The 15,354-nt window shown below is 48.5% G+C and overlaps 1 protein-coding gene across 1 annotated transcript; it reads right to left on the reverse strand.

Moving 5' to 3' along the window:
- Nucleotides 1-3,257: 3,257 nt before the first annotated feature.
- LOC308349066 (signal-regulatory protein beta-1-like) lies at nucleotides 3,258-14,882 on the reverse strand (the record flags this gene model as incomplete). The annotated part of the gene is made up of 6 exons (XM_080813609.1): nucleotides 3,258-3,286; nucleotides 4,940-5,047; nucleotides 9,087-9,425; nucleotides 10,015-10,335; nucleotides 13,721-14,077; nucleotides 14,813-14,882. The coding sequence occupies 6 exons, from the start codon at nucleotides 14,880-14,882 to the stop codon at nucleotides 3,258-3,260; spliced, it is 1,224 nt and encodes a 407-aa protein (XP_080669735.1).
- Between the last annotated feature and the right edge of the window lie 472 nt (nucleotides 14,883-15,354).

Here is a 15,354-nt window from a genome sequence, read left to right on the forward strand (position 1 = left end):
TAGAGACAGAAATATTTAGTTCTCTGGAGAGCCTGTAGGGTTCAGCTTCCATCACTGTCCCAGGGAGACCTCTAGTGACCACTTCTGGCCAATATTCCATGAGCACAAAACCTCTGCAAATTTTTAACAGCGGTCATCTTTGGATGGAAGCATTGTAGATTCTTGTCCTGCTTTATAATTTCATGTTCTCCAACATTTGTTTTCCATTAAGAGGTAACATCTGTGTGGTGGTAGTAAATTGAAAAGACAGGTTCTTTGTTCCTAGGGCCTGGGGCATGATAACTCTGATGTCTGTGCTGTGCTCAGCCCTGTGACCATTAGCGCGTGACAAAAATGTGTGGGACAGACACAGTCACTGGGAGTTTTTGTGAGCTAGGAACCCTTCCAGTTTAGTTCTGTAAATTCTAAGGAGGACAGAAAAATTCTCTCCCCAAGAAATTCTAGATAAACAGGTGAAAAGAACACAGTACACAGGCATAAGAGTGTCCCCAGCACATATACCTGAGGATCCATTCCCCTGTAAATGCCAGCAGCAGTGTCAGAAGTAGGGATGGCAGAGGTGGGCACAGTGGGGAGGCAGGGACAAGCATTGTGGTGGCCCCTGGAGCCTTCTCTGTCTGAATGCTGTCCTAGAGAGGCCAAGGACTCCATGCTCTGAGGAGAGAAGACACTCCCTGCCTCCATGATGTCAGAGGAAGGGGATTATGATGAAGGAATGACCATGGGACTTTTAACACTTTTTATTTGAGATTATGAAATGGAAAGGCAAGGGGGCCACCAGTTGAGGTCCTACTGGGCCAGTTGTTGGGATTTCCAGAGGTTATGGAATCCACAAGCTTGTGCTCATTCCTAAGCCTCATCCCATCCCAGGCTCACCAGGCTGCAGCCCTGCTGATGTAGAGGCTCAAAGACATGGTGTGGAAAGAGGTTAGAGCTTTGGAGATGGTGATGATTTTTGTCTTCAAGGATGGAAGGGGCTCCATCCCCATGTTGATGAGACACTGGATGTGGCAAGGTCCCAGGCCTGACCTTGGGCATGGTGGTTTTCCTCAACTGAGGCCATCTCAAAGAGGGCTGACAGCTAAGGGCCATTTCCTCAGGCCTGGTGCATTCCAGGATCCACCACCCTCTGCAGAACCCTTTCTACCTCAATTGCTTGGGCACAGGACATGGATTAAGTGCATCCACCACTGAGGTCTTAAAGCTACCCTACTTCACCCAAGCACCCAGAGTTCTCTGACTTCACCTGATCGAACGTGGGCTTTACTAATTGGAAACATTTAGAGTGAATATCATGGGGGACTGAGAAGAAGGTTCTTCAGGGATCTCTGAGTGACAGGCTTTGGAGTGAACTCTAGCAGAGGACAGAGGACAGAGAAAGGAAGAGGAACCTTAGACTTGGGAAGTCAGATAAAATCTGGGTATAGAAACGCAGACATCTCCCCACCACACATTTCCTCGAATTGCCCTCCAACGTGCGCAAGAGGCAGAGATCCAGCTGAGGACAAGATGTTGACATTATTTTTTTTAGAATAGAGTTACATTTTTGGAATAGTTTTACATTAGAGAAAAATGGCAACAATCACACAGAGTCCAATATTTAGGTGCATACACTATCCTCTCTTTATAGCATTTTACAATAATTTGTTTCTTCTGCTATAATTAGTGAACCAATATTGGTGCACTGTTATTAACCAAAATCCATAGTTTGACTTTGTCTTAGCTTGGGCCGCTATAACAAAATAGCATAAGCTGGATGCCTTGAAACAACAGGAACTTATTTCTCACAGTCCTAGAGGCTGGAAGTCTGTTGTCAGGGTGCTATGATAGTTGGGTTGTGATGAGATCTCTCTTTGAAGTTGCAGAATGCCAACTACTTGTGTTTTCACCTGGTGGATGGAGTGAGCTGGCTGTCTGGCCCCTTTTCATGAAGGCAATGATCCCATTCATGAGGACTCCACCCTCATGACCTCATTATCTGCAAAGTCCCACCTCCAAATCCCATGAGAGTTGGAGAGATACAACTATTCAGTCCAGAAGAGATTTCCTTAGTTTTCACTCTGTCCCTTTCTGTCCCAGAATTCCATGCAGGATACCACATTACATTTTCTTGTCATGTCTCTCTAGGCTCCTCTCAGCTGTGAGAACTTCTTGGACTTTCCTTGATAACAATGGCCTGACAGTTTGGCGTGCTGCTCTGGTATATTGTGGAATGTCCCTCATTGCAATTTTTTGGATGCTTTTCTCATACACAGACTGGGGGAGTGGGTTTGGGGAGGAAGGTCACAGCGGAAAAGTGTTCTTTGCAACACATCATATCTGGGAGCACACTGTGGCCGTGGTTTATGAGTATTGGTGAACTCGTGATGATGTGGCTGGACTTCATTTGTCAGGTGTTCCCTCTGTAGTTACTCCCTATTTCTCTGTGCCATCCTGTCACCTTTGGAGGAGAGTCACACCAGTGACTGCGCTGCAGGAGTAAGTAGTTAAGCTCCCTTCTGAACTTGAAGTGTCTAGATAAATCATTTGGAGCTCATGAAGGCTTAGCTACCAGGGGCATGGTGACAGGGCTGCTGGTCCCCAGAGTGTGGATATGCAGCCAGAGGAACAGAGTGAGACATCATTGAAGAAGGTGGTGGGAGGGAAGGTAAAATATCACAAAGATGTGACATCAGAAGTATTCAAATTAATATTGTAAGGATTTCACAACATTGAAAATACAAGGGATTGAATGTTGGAAGATGATCCCAATTGAGACTGAAGTGAGGTAATTCAGATGGTGGCCCTATATGGTCAACTATGCAATCAGAAGAAGGTTAGCACTGTGCAAACTATTCATGATGAGTTTTTACAAAATAACAAAATGCTTCCCTTTTCAGTGTTTCTAATATTTGAAATACAATACACCCAATAAATAATGGTTTTATTGTTTTTTCAGTTTCCTATACATTCGTCATTGACATTTGGAAACTTTCTGTGTTTTAAAACGTTTTTAAAGGTCACATAAAAATCGTTATTCTCCCCAGTTTGTTGAGATCACTTTGCATGGTTTGAGCTGCACCATCATTGTTCTGTCCTGCACCATCGTGCAAAGTGAGCACTGCCTCCACTTATCATGTCAGCTAATCTTAAGTTCTACGAAAACAATTTAATTAGGTTATGAGCTGTGGGAACACAGAGTGAGAGAAAGGAATTGCTATTTCATACAGGGTGGTTTATGGAAGGGACTTTTTAATAAGGTGACCTGTAAACAGAGCTTAAAAGAGGAAGAGAGTGTCATACAGATCTTCAGGAGGAAGAAGCAGAGGAAAGACACAGTTTGACTTCCATTGCCATGGAATCACTGTAGCTGAAACTGGAGAGCCTGTAAGAGAGGAAGAATGGTCCAGGAAGGAGTGTTGGTGGCCAGGACCAGGGAGCAGCCTTGGGGTGAGCATTGTGCGGATTCTGGGTGGAGTTCACTGGTTTTGGGAGGAGGCTTACACTCACTCCTGAAAGCTTCTCAAGAATTTTATAAGCAAGTTGTGAAACACTGTTATCTTGCCATTGGTAACATCGGGAGTGTTGACACCACGGAAGTCCATGAGCACTACAAATCAGGCTTCTTTTCCTTTCCCTGAGTAGACTGCTTCACATTTACCATCTGGCCACTGGATGTAGCATCTGAAGGCAGAACTGAATATGGGATACAAAGTAAGAAAAAAGAGGATGGCTCCAGGCTTCTCAACTGCCAGCTCCTGTACATGAGCAGTGGGGCTGGGAAGGAAGAAGGTGACAGAAGAGCTAGTGTTCCCATCACAGGGAGGAGGCCATCTTGTCCCTGGGAGAGAGGAGTAGGACATGTAGGCAAAGAGGAAGGAGAATCATTTCTCTTCTTCAAACCAGGATGAGATTCATTTTATTTAAGACCCAGTGAAGAACCTCACCAAGTCTGGAATGTCTGGGAGTTAACAAATAACTCCCAAGAATATGGACGTGAGCATGTAGTTCATGGCCATAGTCCCCAGAAGATGAATGAAAGGCACCTGGTATGTGTAGGTGGGACTTGCTTCTCACATTCAGGCAGATATGCATGCATCAGTCCCCAGAACAAGTTCCCATGGTCCCTGCTGAGGAGCTGGTATAAAGACCCAGCTCTAGGGTCATCAAGGATTGTGAGAAGGAGCAGAAGGGACTGTGGGCAGGTGGGTCTCTGAAAGAATCAAGGTATTTGGGGCAGAGTTGGAAAGCTTCTAGTTGTTCCTTTTTTTTTTGGCTGGGCCCCTCAAGGAAGGAAGGAGGCAGCAGAGACTGAGGGTGGCAAGTAGTAGGGGAGGAAGGGAGGAGCTGTGGGAACCATGTTCACAGTTGATTATCTGCTCAGCATTCCAGAAATATTCCCCACGGGTCTCTTATGTCCTCGGTGCTATTTTCCTCCTGGGACATCTATTGTGAAAGGACAGGCAGACCCTGGTAGAGAACTCTGCCACTTTAGCCTTCCTCCCTTAGGGCTTGATCCCCCCTCCCCACCCCTCCAGTATATCCCACAGAGGGTCAGATTGGATGCTGTCCACAGAGCAGCCCTCTGGCACCTGTTAGCATTCCTCTAAATGCAGACATCTTGTGCCCAATGGAGACCCAGTGCTCCATAATCTAGTGATGGTCTCCTAGGGATACTCCCACCTAGCTGCCTCTCATTCAGCCCCTCTGCCCATTTCCTTCCCAGAATCCCTAGGACTCTGTCCACACTCTTTGAACCTGTCCACATTTATAGGCTAAAGTCCTCTCCCCCAACACCTCAGGGAGCCTGGACCCCTGAGACTCCCGAAGGTGTCAAGGGAGGTGTGTCACATGCTCTTTACTGCCGGTCGGCGCTGACCCTATGTGACCTGTGGGCTGCCCCTCTACCTGATCTGGCTCTTTCTGGGACTAACCAGACCCTCCCTGACCCACAACTTACAATCAGGACCTCGCTTCTTGTGGACATAGATGGCAGAGACAGTGATGAGCAGCAGTAGCTTCAGGCCCAGGGTGACAGCCATCAGGATTGGAGTAGATGGACTTGACTCTGGAAACGAAGGGATAGGAGGCACCATCAGAGGGGGCACCCTGGAGTCCATTCCCTGGGTCCTCCACTTACTTTATCTGAAGTGACTGAGGCTTATCAACGCTCTGAAGCTCATGAATTCTTCCCCTGCTCAAGGCAGAATTACGGTAAGTCTATCTTCACCTCACTCACCCCTTCTTCGCTGCCAGGTGTCCTTCTTGAAGGAAGAGGTGGGGAGAACGAGCACTCAGGAACGGGTAAATTTGGTTTACTGAATTGGTCCTTCCACCCACTGGGGCAGGTCATACAGCCTCTTTCTGATGAGCCAACAGGTACAGAGCGTAGACAGATGAGGTGGTTCAGACCCAGGAAACCCCTTACTGCTGGCCTGCAAGATGACTCTGAGACCTTGTCTTTGGACCAGGACAAAGCCAAACTCTCTGGGCTACAGGGACAAATGTCCGCCTGGCCTCAAGTGGAGTGAGAACAGATGTCATGGTCACTGATGTGCAAGGTTGTCCTGCTTTGCTCCATGCACACGGTTTGACGACTCCCATGTACAGAGGTGAGGAGGGAGTCCTCAGGATGACCTGACCTCAGGAGACCTGCTGGCTGGACAATATCCTTGGGAGGCAAGGAAATGGGGTCTAAAGCTCAAGAGAGTTTCAAACACCATCCAACCCACCTGAACCCCAGTGCCACTCACTGTCAGCCGACGTCTTTGTGTCAGACATAGAATGTTGGGTCTGGAAGAACAGCTCCCGATTTTTTTACTTTGTACAATGACCCATTTTTCTTTTTATATTTGAATTTTAAAAATCCAAGTATATTTCTGAAATATATAGAGCAATCTTAAAGGAAGGAGTAGGGCCTCACCATATTTGCCCCTGGCATGTTAGAGAATGGCAGGTCTCTGCTGCGGAGGGTGGGGGGCGCTGGACTTTTTCTGAGTGAAAGAGCTGTACTGTTCATGTTTGTACCTGTTTCTAGAGGAGAGCCTGCAGCAGAAGGCTGGAGGAAGTGGGGGAACAAAGGCTAAGCCAATCCTCTCCATTTAAACAACTCATGAAGAGCATTCAGCTTGCTTACTCTCTGTCCAAGGCTGAGTCTTTCCATGCTGAATTGTGTCAACATCTCCCTTTGCCAGTCCTGCCTCCTTCACTCTCTCACGCAGGTGGATCGGGCAGCAACCCACAGTGAGCTTTCTCTCTTCTCATATCATCCGAGAGTCTCCCTCCCGGGTCACCTGATGTGTGGAGTTTGTCTGGTTGGGGTGTGGAAAGCCAACTCTAATGGGCCCATTTGGAACAAGGTCTCTTTCTGCCAGCTGGTCATGAGGTCCCCAGCCCTGTGGGAGGTAGAGCAGGGTAGGTGTCGGCTTGCCCTGCCCTTGTCACTGCTGAAACCTCACCATGGTGACCTGGACTGGTATAAGCAGAGGAGGGGAGTATCCTGGCGTTCTGGAAATGATGTGATAATTACAAGAACTATGGGTTGGGTGACTGTTGCTGGGCATCAACCCTTCGGAGAAAGACAGTGCAAAGCAAAGACTGATCACATGTGAAAGGTTATGTGTGAATGTCAGGGGACTTCTGCGCAACAGTGCAGACTCTTATTTCCTGGAGCTGGAGGACAGAAAAAGTTGAGGACACAGTTGGGTCCAACATAAACATAAGAGTGTCAGTGCTACAGAGAGGACTGAATTCTCAGCTACACTGCACCTACTGTGCTAGAGTGGGGCCCTGATGGGGAAATATGGGAGATGGATACCGAGATGTGGGATAGGGACACTGGGGCCAAGACTTTCAAAGCCCTCTGGGAACTTTGTAATGGGCTGCTGAGTACAAGACAGAGGCTTGACTACTCATCTCCAAATACAGCCTCTCAACCCAAAGGAAAAACAACAAAAGGACAGTAAATTCTATGGAAAACTGGCTCTCGATAGTCCTTGAAGAGCAATGCCCAAACTGCAGAATCTCTGGAGACTAAAGAGAAAAATCTCCACATCTAAATGCACATCCCCTTATGCCATTCCCCTCCCACCTTCACGAAGCATAGGAAAGGGCAGGAGATGGTGTGGACTCATCTCTCCCACCTCTCCTGGCTCAGTATAAGCCTGTCTCCTGGAAATCTTGTGAGGTCCACGCATGGAGGGCTCTGAAAGGTGGAAGAGGAAGGCAACTGGGCTAGTTGCTTACATTCTGGAGGAGGAACCCACACCAGGTATCCTGAGTCCACACTCCCGATTCCCCAAGGCCAGAAGGAGGCCCAGCTGTGGTATTCCAACAAAGAAAAGTCTAGACTTGATAATTTTTTTCCCATTTCAAAAAAAACGAGGAGGATCAAAATAAGACCAAATTAAGAGAAGGAAATAAAAAAAAAGAGGAGAAAAAGCAGAGAAATTAACAACAAATAATAGAGAATATCACTGAAACGAAAGTGGGTTCTTTGAGAAGACTGATAAATTTGAAAAACTTCTAACCATTGTGACAATGAAAAAAATGATAATTGACACATTTCCAATATCAGGGATGAAATGGGATACCCTACAGACATCACAAGGATTACTAGGTAATACTATGAGAAGCTCTATGTGCAGAAATTTGACAACTCGGAGAAAAAGACCACATTTCTCAAAAGCACAGCCTACCACAAGCATCCAATATGAAATGAAGAATTTCAGTAGCCCTAGCTATTCAGATTCTATTCAGATAAATAAAAGAATCGGGTGCCTGGGTGGCTCAGTGGGTTAAGCCTCTGCCTTAGCCTCAGGTCATGATCCCAGAGTTCTGCGATGGAGTCCTACATTGGGCTCTGTGTTCAGCAGGGACCTTCTTCCACCTCTCTCTCTCTCTGCTTGCCTCTCTGCCTACTTGTGATATCTCTCTCTCTCTCTCTCTCTCTCTCTGTGAAATAAATAAATAAATAAATATTGGGAAAAAAAAGAATCATGGAGACCCAGGTATTTCACAGGAAAATTCTTTTAAGCATTTACAGGTGAATCAAAACCAAGTTAGGCCCACAAAATAAAGTTAATAGAAGAAGATTTGGAAAATTGGAATATATACTCCATTTTAGATGATACTGGAATTATTGTTAATTTTACTAAGAGCGTAATAGTATTGGTTTTATAGTAGAAACCATGTCATTAATCACATGACCACACCAGTGTGGACTCCATTTGGAGCTGGATGTGGATCCATGACTAAGTCATTAGTGGACACAATTATGCAACTTCTGCATACTTCTAGTTTTAAGGGAAATCATTCCTTTCCCCCCTCCTATCTCTACTCCCCTGGCCAGCAGTGACATGAACACTCTGTGGCCCAGTATTGACCCAGGAAAGAGGACAATGTCATTGGGCACGTTAGAAGGAACATGGGCCTTTGAAACATCTTCTAGAACAAAGACTCCTGGAAAACTGGCTTGACCTCCCCTGATGTTATATGAGAAAGAAATAAGGAATGCTTTAGTTGTAGAAAGGGGAACTCTGTAGTTCCTTGGGACAATGCCCCCCTGCTATAATTAATCCCCCCCCTTTTTTTGCACAGGTTGCTTGTCTATCTTCAGGGACTCAGGTTTCCCTCGACTAGCTTAGCTCATGAGCTGTACTAAGGGCATGAAATGTTCATCATCTGTCCCTCATTTCTCCCTGAGTCCCTTCTGTAAAATTCCAGGTCACAGGGTTGATTAAGTAGGAAAGGAGACCAGAAATGAATTGGAATTGGCATAAAGTAAATGTGCTTTGAGTGATCATGACTATTGCTGGTCTGCTGTCACAAATAAAGGGAGAGAAGAGACCCCAGGTGTGACCACACATGGTTACCCGGGAGCCTGGTCAAGACTCAAAACTCCAGGTCCTCAGAGTCCCTTCTGGAATTTCAGAATGCCAAGTGCAGACATTTTCCGTGGTGATGATGGAAAAGTGTAGAAGGGATAGAGACCATGCTAGGTGGGAAATAACAGGGCGAGGGGTGCCTGGCCAGGTATGGTGACTTAATCATGGTCAGATGAGGAAGCAGGGAGCAGGACGCAAAAAACAAGATCATTGAGGTCTCACCCTGGGTTTTATGGGTTCCCTGGTCCTTCTGGTGGGCTGAGGCCACAAGGGTATGGTTTCTGGTGACCGTGGGCTGCCCGTCGTGCTGCACCAGGCAGGTGAACACCACGTCTTCCCTGTGGGCAGATGAGTTCACCAGGAGCCAGCTCATCCAGTTAAAGGTCCCATCCTTGTTCTCTACAAGGTTCGAGGCCCTTGAGGCCATTTCTGTTCGGGACACGTTGCCATTCTCCAACCAGGACAGCTGGAGGCGCTGGGGGTAGAACTTCTTCACTTGGCAAGTGACCTTCACCTGGTCCCTTGACAGGGGCTGCTGGGAAACCTCCACGGTGGGCGGAACTGAAACAGCACAGGGCAGAAGCTCTCACCTCATGGAACAGACAGAACACGGGGAAGGGGCTCGAGAACTTATCTCCCCCCCACACAGCAAGGGAATCACCCAGAACAGGGCTAGGCATGCAGCTGGAGCTCAAACACTGAGGAGAGTCTTTGCGTATGAATGAAATCCCTAAGCACAGTGCCCAGCACACAGTAGGTGCTCAAGGATTGATGGCTCCTGATAGGCTAAGAATGAGTGAAATCAAGATACTCAGCCCCACGCATACAGTTGGAATAGAATAACTGTAGCAAAACAAATGACATCACCAAACACACGGTGGCATGGAATACAGCAGGTGCTCAATAATTGGAATTGCTAAGGTACAGTAAGAGAAAATACTGAGCACAGTAATTGGCACATGGTAGGCGTTCACGACCCAGCGGCCATGGAAACAGTAGGAGGTGATGGCACATCTAGGTGTAGGTGACCTAGAGGGACTGCCAGGGGTCAGACTCCAGTGAATGGAGGGCTTGGGGCAGGGAGCAGGGGAGGGACAGGCTCGGAGATTGGGGCCAGACCCGGGCTGGGGTTTGGGGGAGGGGCATCTACCTCGGAGGACCTCAGACAGGCTGGCAGTCCCACGAAGAGGAGGGCCTCCCTGCAGGGTCACGTGGGTCACCTCGCAGATGACCTGGGAACGAATGTCCCCCGGAGCCAGCACCAGCCTTGTGGTACTGGAGATGCTGTAGGATGTTTTGTTTCCCTCTGGGTCCACGCTGGTCTGGGAGGCCGCCAGCTCATTCCCGTTTCTGAACCATCTCAAGGTGATGTTTCTGGGGGAGAAGCCGTGGGACTTGCAGGTGAAGTTCACTGTCTGCTCCGGCGAGGCCCTGGCCGCGGGGCCTGACACCACGGGGGGAGAGGGTTTGGCTACAAGAGGAGCATTTGTGAACAATAAGCATGACTGTGGTCATCAGCACTCAGGATACATGTGAGGTGCTGTGGAGAAGCCGCCACCCTTCTGAGAGTGTGCGGAGGGAGGTGTCCTCTCCTCCTCACACAGAGAAAGCCCCGAGGTAACAGAGCTCAACACTGAGTCGGGGGCAGAGCCCAGGTGTAGTTCCAGGCTGGAATTCAAGTCCCCCCTTCTCTTCCATGCCAGGTCACTTCCCACAAATCTGGGCACAGGAAAGACGTTTCTGATGGGTCTGACTTTGGCATCAACTGCTCCTAGGTACCTCCCTGAAAACCTCACTGAGGTCAGAGAGCGTGTGCAGCAGTCCGTGCAGGGGACAGGGGACCCCCCAAGAAAGCCGGAACCAGCTGGCCAGCTGACCACAAGTGGGGCTGTGGCAAAGCGTGGCTCCTCCTCTGTAACATGGGGCAGGAGGGATTTCTCCTTCCGGGGTTGCAGGGGGGGCCAGAAAGAGAATGTAAACAGTTTTGCTTGGAATTTATCACTGAATACACAGAGAGAAAAGAGTAGATGAATCAGAAAGTGGCTGACAGGAACCTCAGTCTCATTATAGTGTTAAAACCCCCTCTGCAAATGACAGTACAGAAAAAAGGTTGATATCCAGGATCTATGAAGAACTCCTCAAACTCAACACACACAAAACAGATAATCATATTAAAAAATGGGCAGAAGACATGAACAGACACTTCTCCAATGAAGACATACAAATGGCTATGAGACACATGAAAAAATGTTCATCATCACTAACTATCAGGGAGATTCAAATCAAAACCACATTGAGATACCAACTTACACCAGTTAGAATGGCCAAAATTAGCAAGACAGGAAACAATGTGTGTTGGAGAGGATGTGGAGAAAGGGGAACCCTCTTACACTGTTGGTGGGAATGCAAGTTGGTGCAGCCACTTTGGAGAACAGTGTGGAGATTCCTCAAGAAGTTAAAAATAGAACTTCCCTATGACCCTGCAGTTACACTACTAGGTATTTACCCCAAAGATACAGATGTAGTGAAAAGAAGGGCCATCTGTACCCCAATGTTTATAGCAGCAATGGCCACGGTCGCCAAACTGTGGAAAGAACCAAGATGCCCTTCAACGGATGAATGGATAAGGAAGATGTGGTCCATATACACTATGGAGTATTATGCCTCCATCAGAAAGGATGAATACTCAACTTTTGTAGCAACATGGACGGGACTGGAAGAGATTATGCTGAGTGAAATAAGTCAAGCAGAGAGAGTCAAGTATCATATGGTTTCACTTATTTGTGGAGCATAACAAATAACATGGAGGACAAGGGTAGATGGAGAGGAGAAGGGAGTTGAGGGAAATTGGAAGGGGAGGTGAACCATGAGAGACTATGGACTCTGAAAAACAACCTGAGGGTTTTGAAGGGGCAGGGGGTGGGAGGTTGGGGGAACCAGGTGGTGGGTATTAGGGAGGGCACGGATTGCATGGAGCACTGGGTGTGGTGAAAAAACAATGAATACTGTTACGCTGAAAATAAATAAAAAATTAAAATAAAAAAACCCTCTGAATATTCGTCTCCAGCCCTAATACAGAGAGCCTACTTGCCCCTGTTCGGCATCATGGCTTTGGAAATTATTCCCTGTGATACCTTACCTGTAAAATAAAGACAGATTTGTGAGGGAACTTCCCCCTGGGTGGTCTCTGTCTCTCCCTCACCAAGGAGCCAAGCTCCTTTGGTCCAGTTACAACGGGATTGCTCCTTACCGGTCACTGCATCCCAGGGGACTTCCTGCGGTCTCCAGCTGTTTCATCCACAACAGAGCAAATGCCCCACCTTCTACAGCCCGATCGTGACAGACTCCTTCCTTTTCCATCTGACATTCTAACTACAAACGGTTATGGGGAGGGGTCCCTCCGGGTGTCCAGACATGTTGATGGACAACAACAGAGGGAAGATGTGGGGTCCCAGGAGCTGAGTCTAGAATGTGAACTCTCACTCACGGAGCCGAACACCCTCCAGGATGTGCCTCCCAGTCATTCTTAGTCGGCAGAGCCAGGAATGGGGTGCTCAGTGTTGCTGGGATTGTGGGGGTCCCTCTGCTCTGTCCAGGCTGGTGCCCCAGGCTGCTCAGTGAAGGAGCAACACCACACAACGGGGGAAAGACTTTGGATGCTCTTACACGTGAGAAGCCGTGTCCTCTAGGAACAGGCTCGACACTTCACGAGATGTTTGCATACCTGTCTGATCTGGGGGTGCAAAGCTAGCCACCTCTTCCTGTGTTTTCTTAATGTTTACTGCTGAAAAAGAGAACCATACAAGATTTACAAGAGTTTCAAGGAGAGGGTTGGCACTTTCTCCCACTTTGGCCAGCGCAGTGAGTATACAGAGAGCAGGGCTATGAGTCAGGCTGTGGCTCACTTCCCTGCTCAGGCCAGATCTGCTGAGCCTCAGTGTCCTCATCTGTAAATGGGTGAGATGGACCCTCCAGCTTCATCCATCCTCAACCAGGGCATCCCCTGTGTGGGCAGCTTGGGGAAGAGGAGGGAGAGCCCTCCCAGGAAGAACAGATCTACCCGGTGGTAGAGCCACGTACTAGCACTGGTGGCCAGGCAAGGGATGTACAACTGGGAACTCCTGTAACACCTGCACAATCAGGATAAAACCACCTGCATGCCTATGCCCAGGAGCTGAGGGGAGATTCAGTGCCCTTATGGGAGTCAGTCCCTGAATTGCACGATGCTTTTGGACGGACCCACAACAAATGCCCAGCCTCTGGCATCTTCTCCATCCTGGGATCTCAGTGTAAACAGTGAATTTATACCTCTTCTCACTGTGATTCTTCTACGTTGAAAGAAAGACATATCCCACCTCCCTGCCCCGGGTGCATTTATCCACAGGAAGGGAAGGGAACGTGAGCTGCATGAGAAAGGAGCCCTTCCCTGTTTTGTTTTCTGCTTCCCCTGCACGCAGACGAGAGCCTGTACAATGCAGGTAAGTGTTGAGTTAGAGAAGAGTCAGCCACATGGAGGGGACACTCTCTGGAGACAGGAGTAAGATTGGGTCATGCGACTGGCTAAGTCACTCAGACTGTAAATCCCTCATCCCTGGAAATAGAGGGCTGATCAGGATTGGAAAAGTCAACAGCTTTGGACCCACAGACTGGGGTTCTAGACTTTCCCACCATTTATCAGGGGACTTAAGCAAGCATCAGGACCTCTCCAGGCCTCTACTTCCCTGATTGGTGGAAGAGGCTGAAGTCGGGGACACCCACCACAAGGCTAATTCTTAGCTGTTGGTCAGACAGTGGAGGGCATTCTTATTGACTTGTTGTCACAACCAGGGGACAGAGGAAGCCCAGGCCATACTCACTGCTCACAGTGACCTGGGTGCCTGGTCCAGACTTAAACTCCACATCATCAGGGGTCCCTTTCTGGAACTTCACACAGTAGTAGGTTCCGGTGTCTGCTGGGGTGATGTTAGTGATACGGATGGAAAAGTCCGTGTTGTTTCTCCTTGTGGCGTCAGAAACATTTGTTACTCGGGGGAAGTGGCCTCCTTTGAAACTGAAGATTAACTCCCAGCCTGGCCCTGTCCCCTTGAACCACTGAACTGGCCCTATGGGGCTCAGGGAGGTCACGGTGCAGCGCAGAGTGGCTGTCTGTCCTGCTGCGACAAACACTGACTTATCAGGCTGGATCACCAGCAGCCCCGCCTCACCGGCCACACCTGAGGGGAAACAGAGCAGTCGTTTACTCATCCTGCCGTGATCCTGCACGTCTCCTCACGTGTTTATGCACAACAGCTCCCTGACCTATTGCGCACCGGGAGCGACCCTCGCCCCAAGTCTGTAAAGGGAGAACCCATCATGACCAAGGACACAAAGACACACAGAAGCTCAGTGATGTGGCACAGAGCAGGTTTGACTTCGCAGCCAGATTTACTTCCTTGGTGACTAGCTAGACTCTGGAGACATCGAGAAACACAAATTCATTAAGTGAAATTATAGTACATGTTAAACTTCAGTAACAATTTGGCACCCAGAAACATCATTAACAAGAGTTTGTGAGTACACGCAGCGCAGTGGAACTCTGGAGACCTCTGTGTGTGATGTGGGATGTCTCTCCTTCTGTTTGCCTCTCTGTGTTTCTGATATTTCTGCTCTTGGCCTCCACTGAAGAGCCAGGCAGCATAACATGGTTAACAGGATGAACTGTGGAGCTGAGTGGGCTAGACATGAACCGTAGTAGCTCCACTGACTTAAGTAGGTGGCACTGGGATGGTTGCTCTCTCTGCCTCAGTTTCCCCATCTGCAAGTCAGGAGTACAGTCATAGCTACCAGGCAGGCCTTCTGCGGAGGGTCTGGGTAGCACACCTGTGTTTACCTGGAGGCCCTAAATGCCCAGGGGCAGGGAGAGGTTGAGGAGGCATGGAAAGGGGAGTCTCCCTCAAGGCAGTGCTCACCTGTGAGTCCCAACAGCAGAACCAGCAGCCAGTGAGGAGGAGGGTCTGTTCCGCAAGCAGGGGCCCACATTGTGGAGGCCTGAGGGTCCTGCTCTCTGCAAATGTATGTCCTGGGGCAATGGGGCCTCTGTTCTATGGGGAGGAACAGACTGACCCTCTGGTGATGGAAGAGGAAGGAAGCCTGTATGATGCAGTGACAGGGCTGTGAGGCAGCGATCTGCTTCTGGATTGTGAAACAGAAGTCAGGCAGAGAGTCGCACATGGTGAGAGGGGCATCTTCTTCTGTTTTGTTTTTGAGTGTGTGTGTGTGTGTGTGTGTGCATTTTTAAAATTCTTATCATGTTATCTTAATCACCATATAGTACATCATTAGTTTTTGATGTACTGTTCCATGATTCTTCGTTTGTGTATAACACCCAGTGCCCCATGCAATCCATGCCCTCCTTAATACCCATCACTGGGCTCACCCATCCCCCCACTCCCCTCCCCTCTAAAACCCTCGGTTTGTTTCCCAGAGTCCATAGTCTCTCATTGTTGGTCTC

Source organism: Martes martes, assembly GCF_963455335.1.
Source record: "Martes martes genome assembly, chromosome: 9".
Taxonomy (NCBI): Eukaryota; Metazoa; Chordata; class Mammalia; order Carnivora; family Mustelidae; genus Martes; species Martes martes.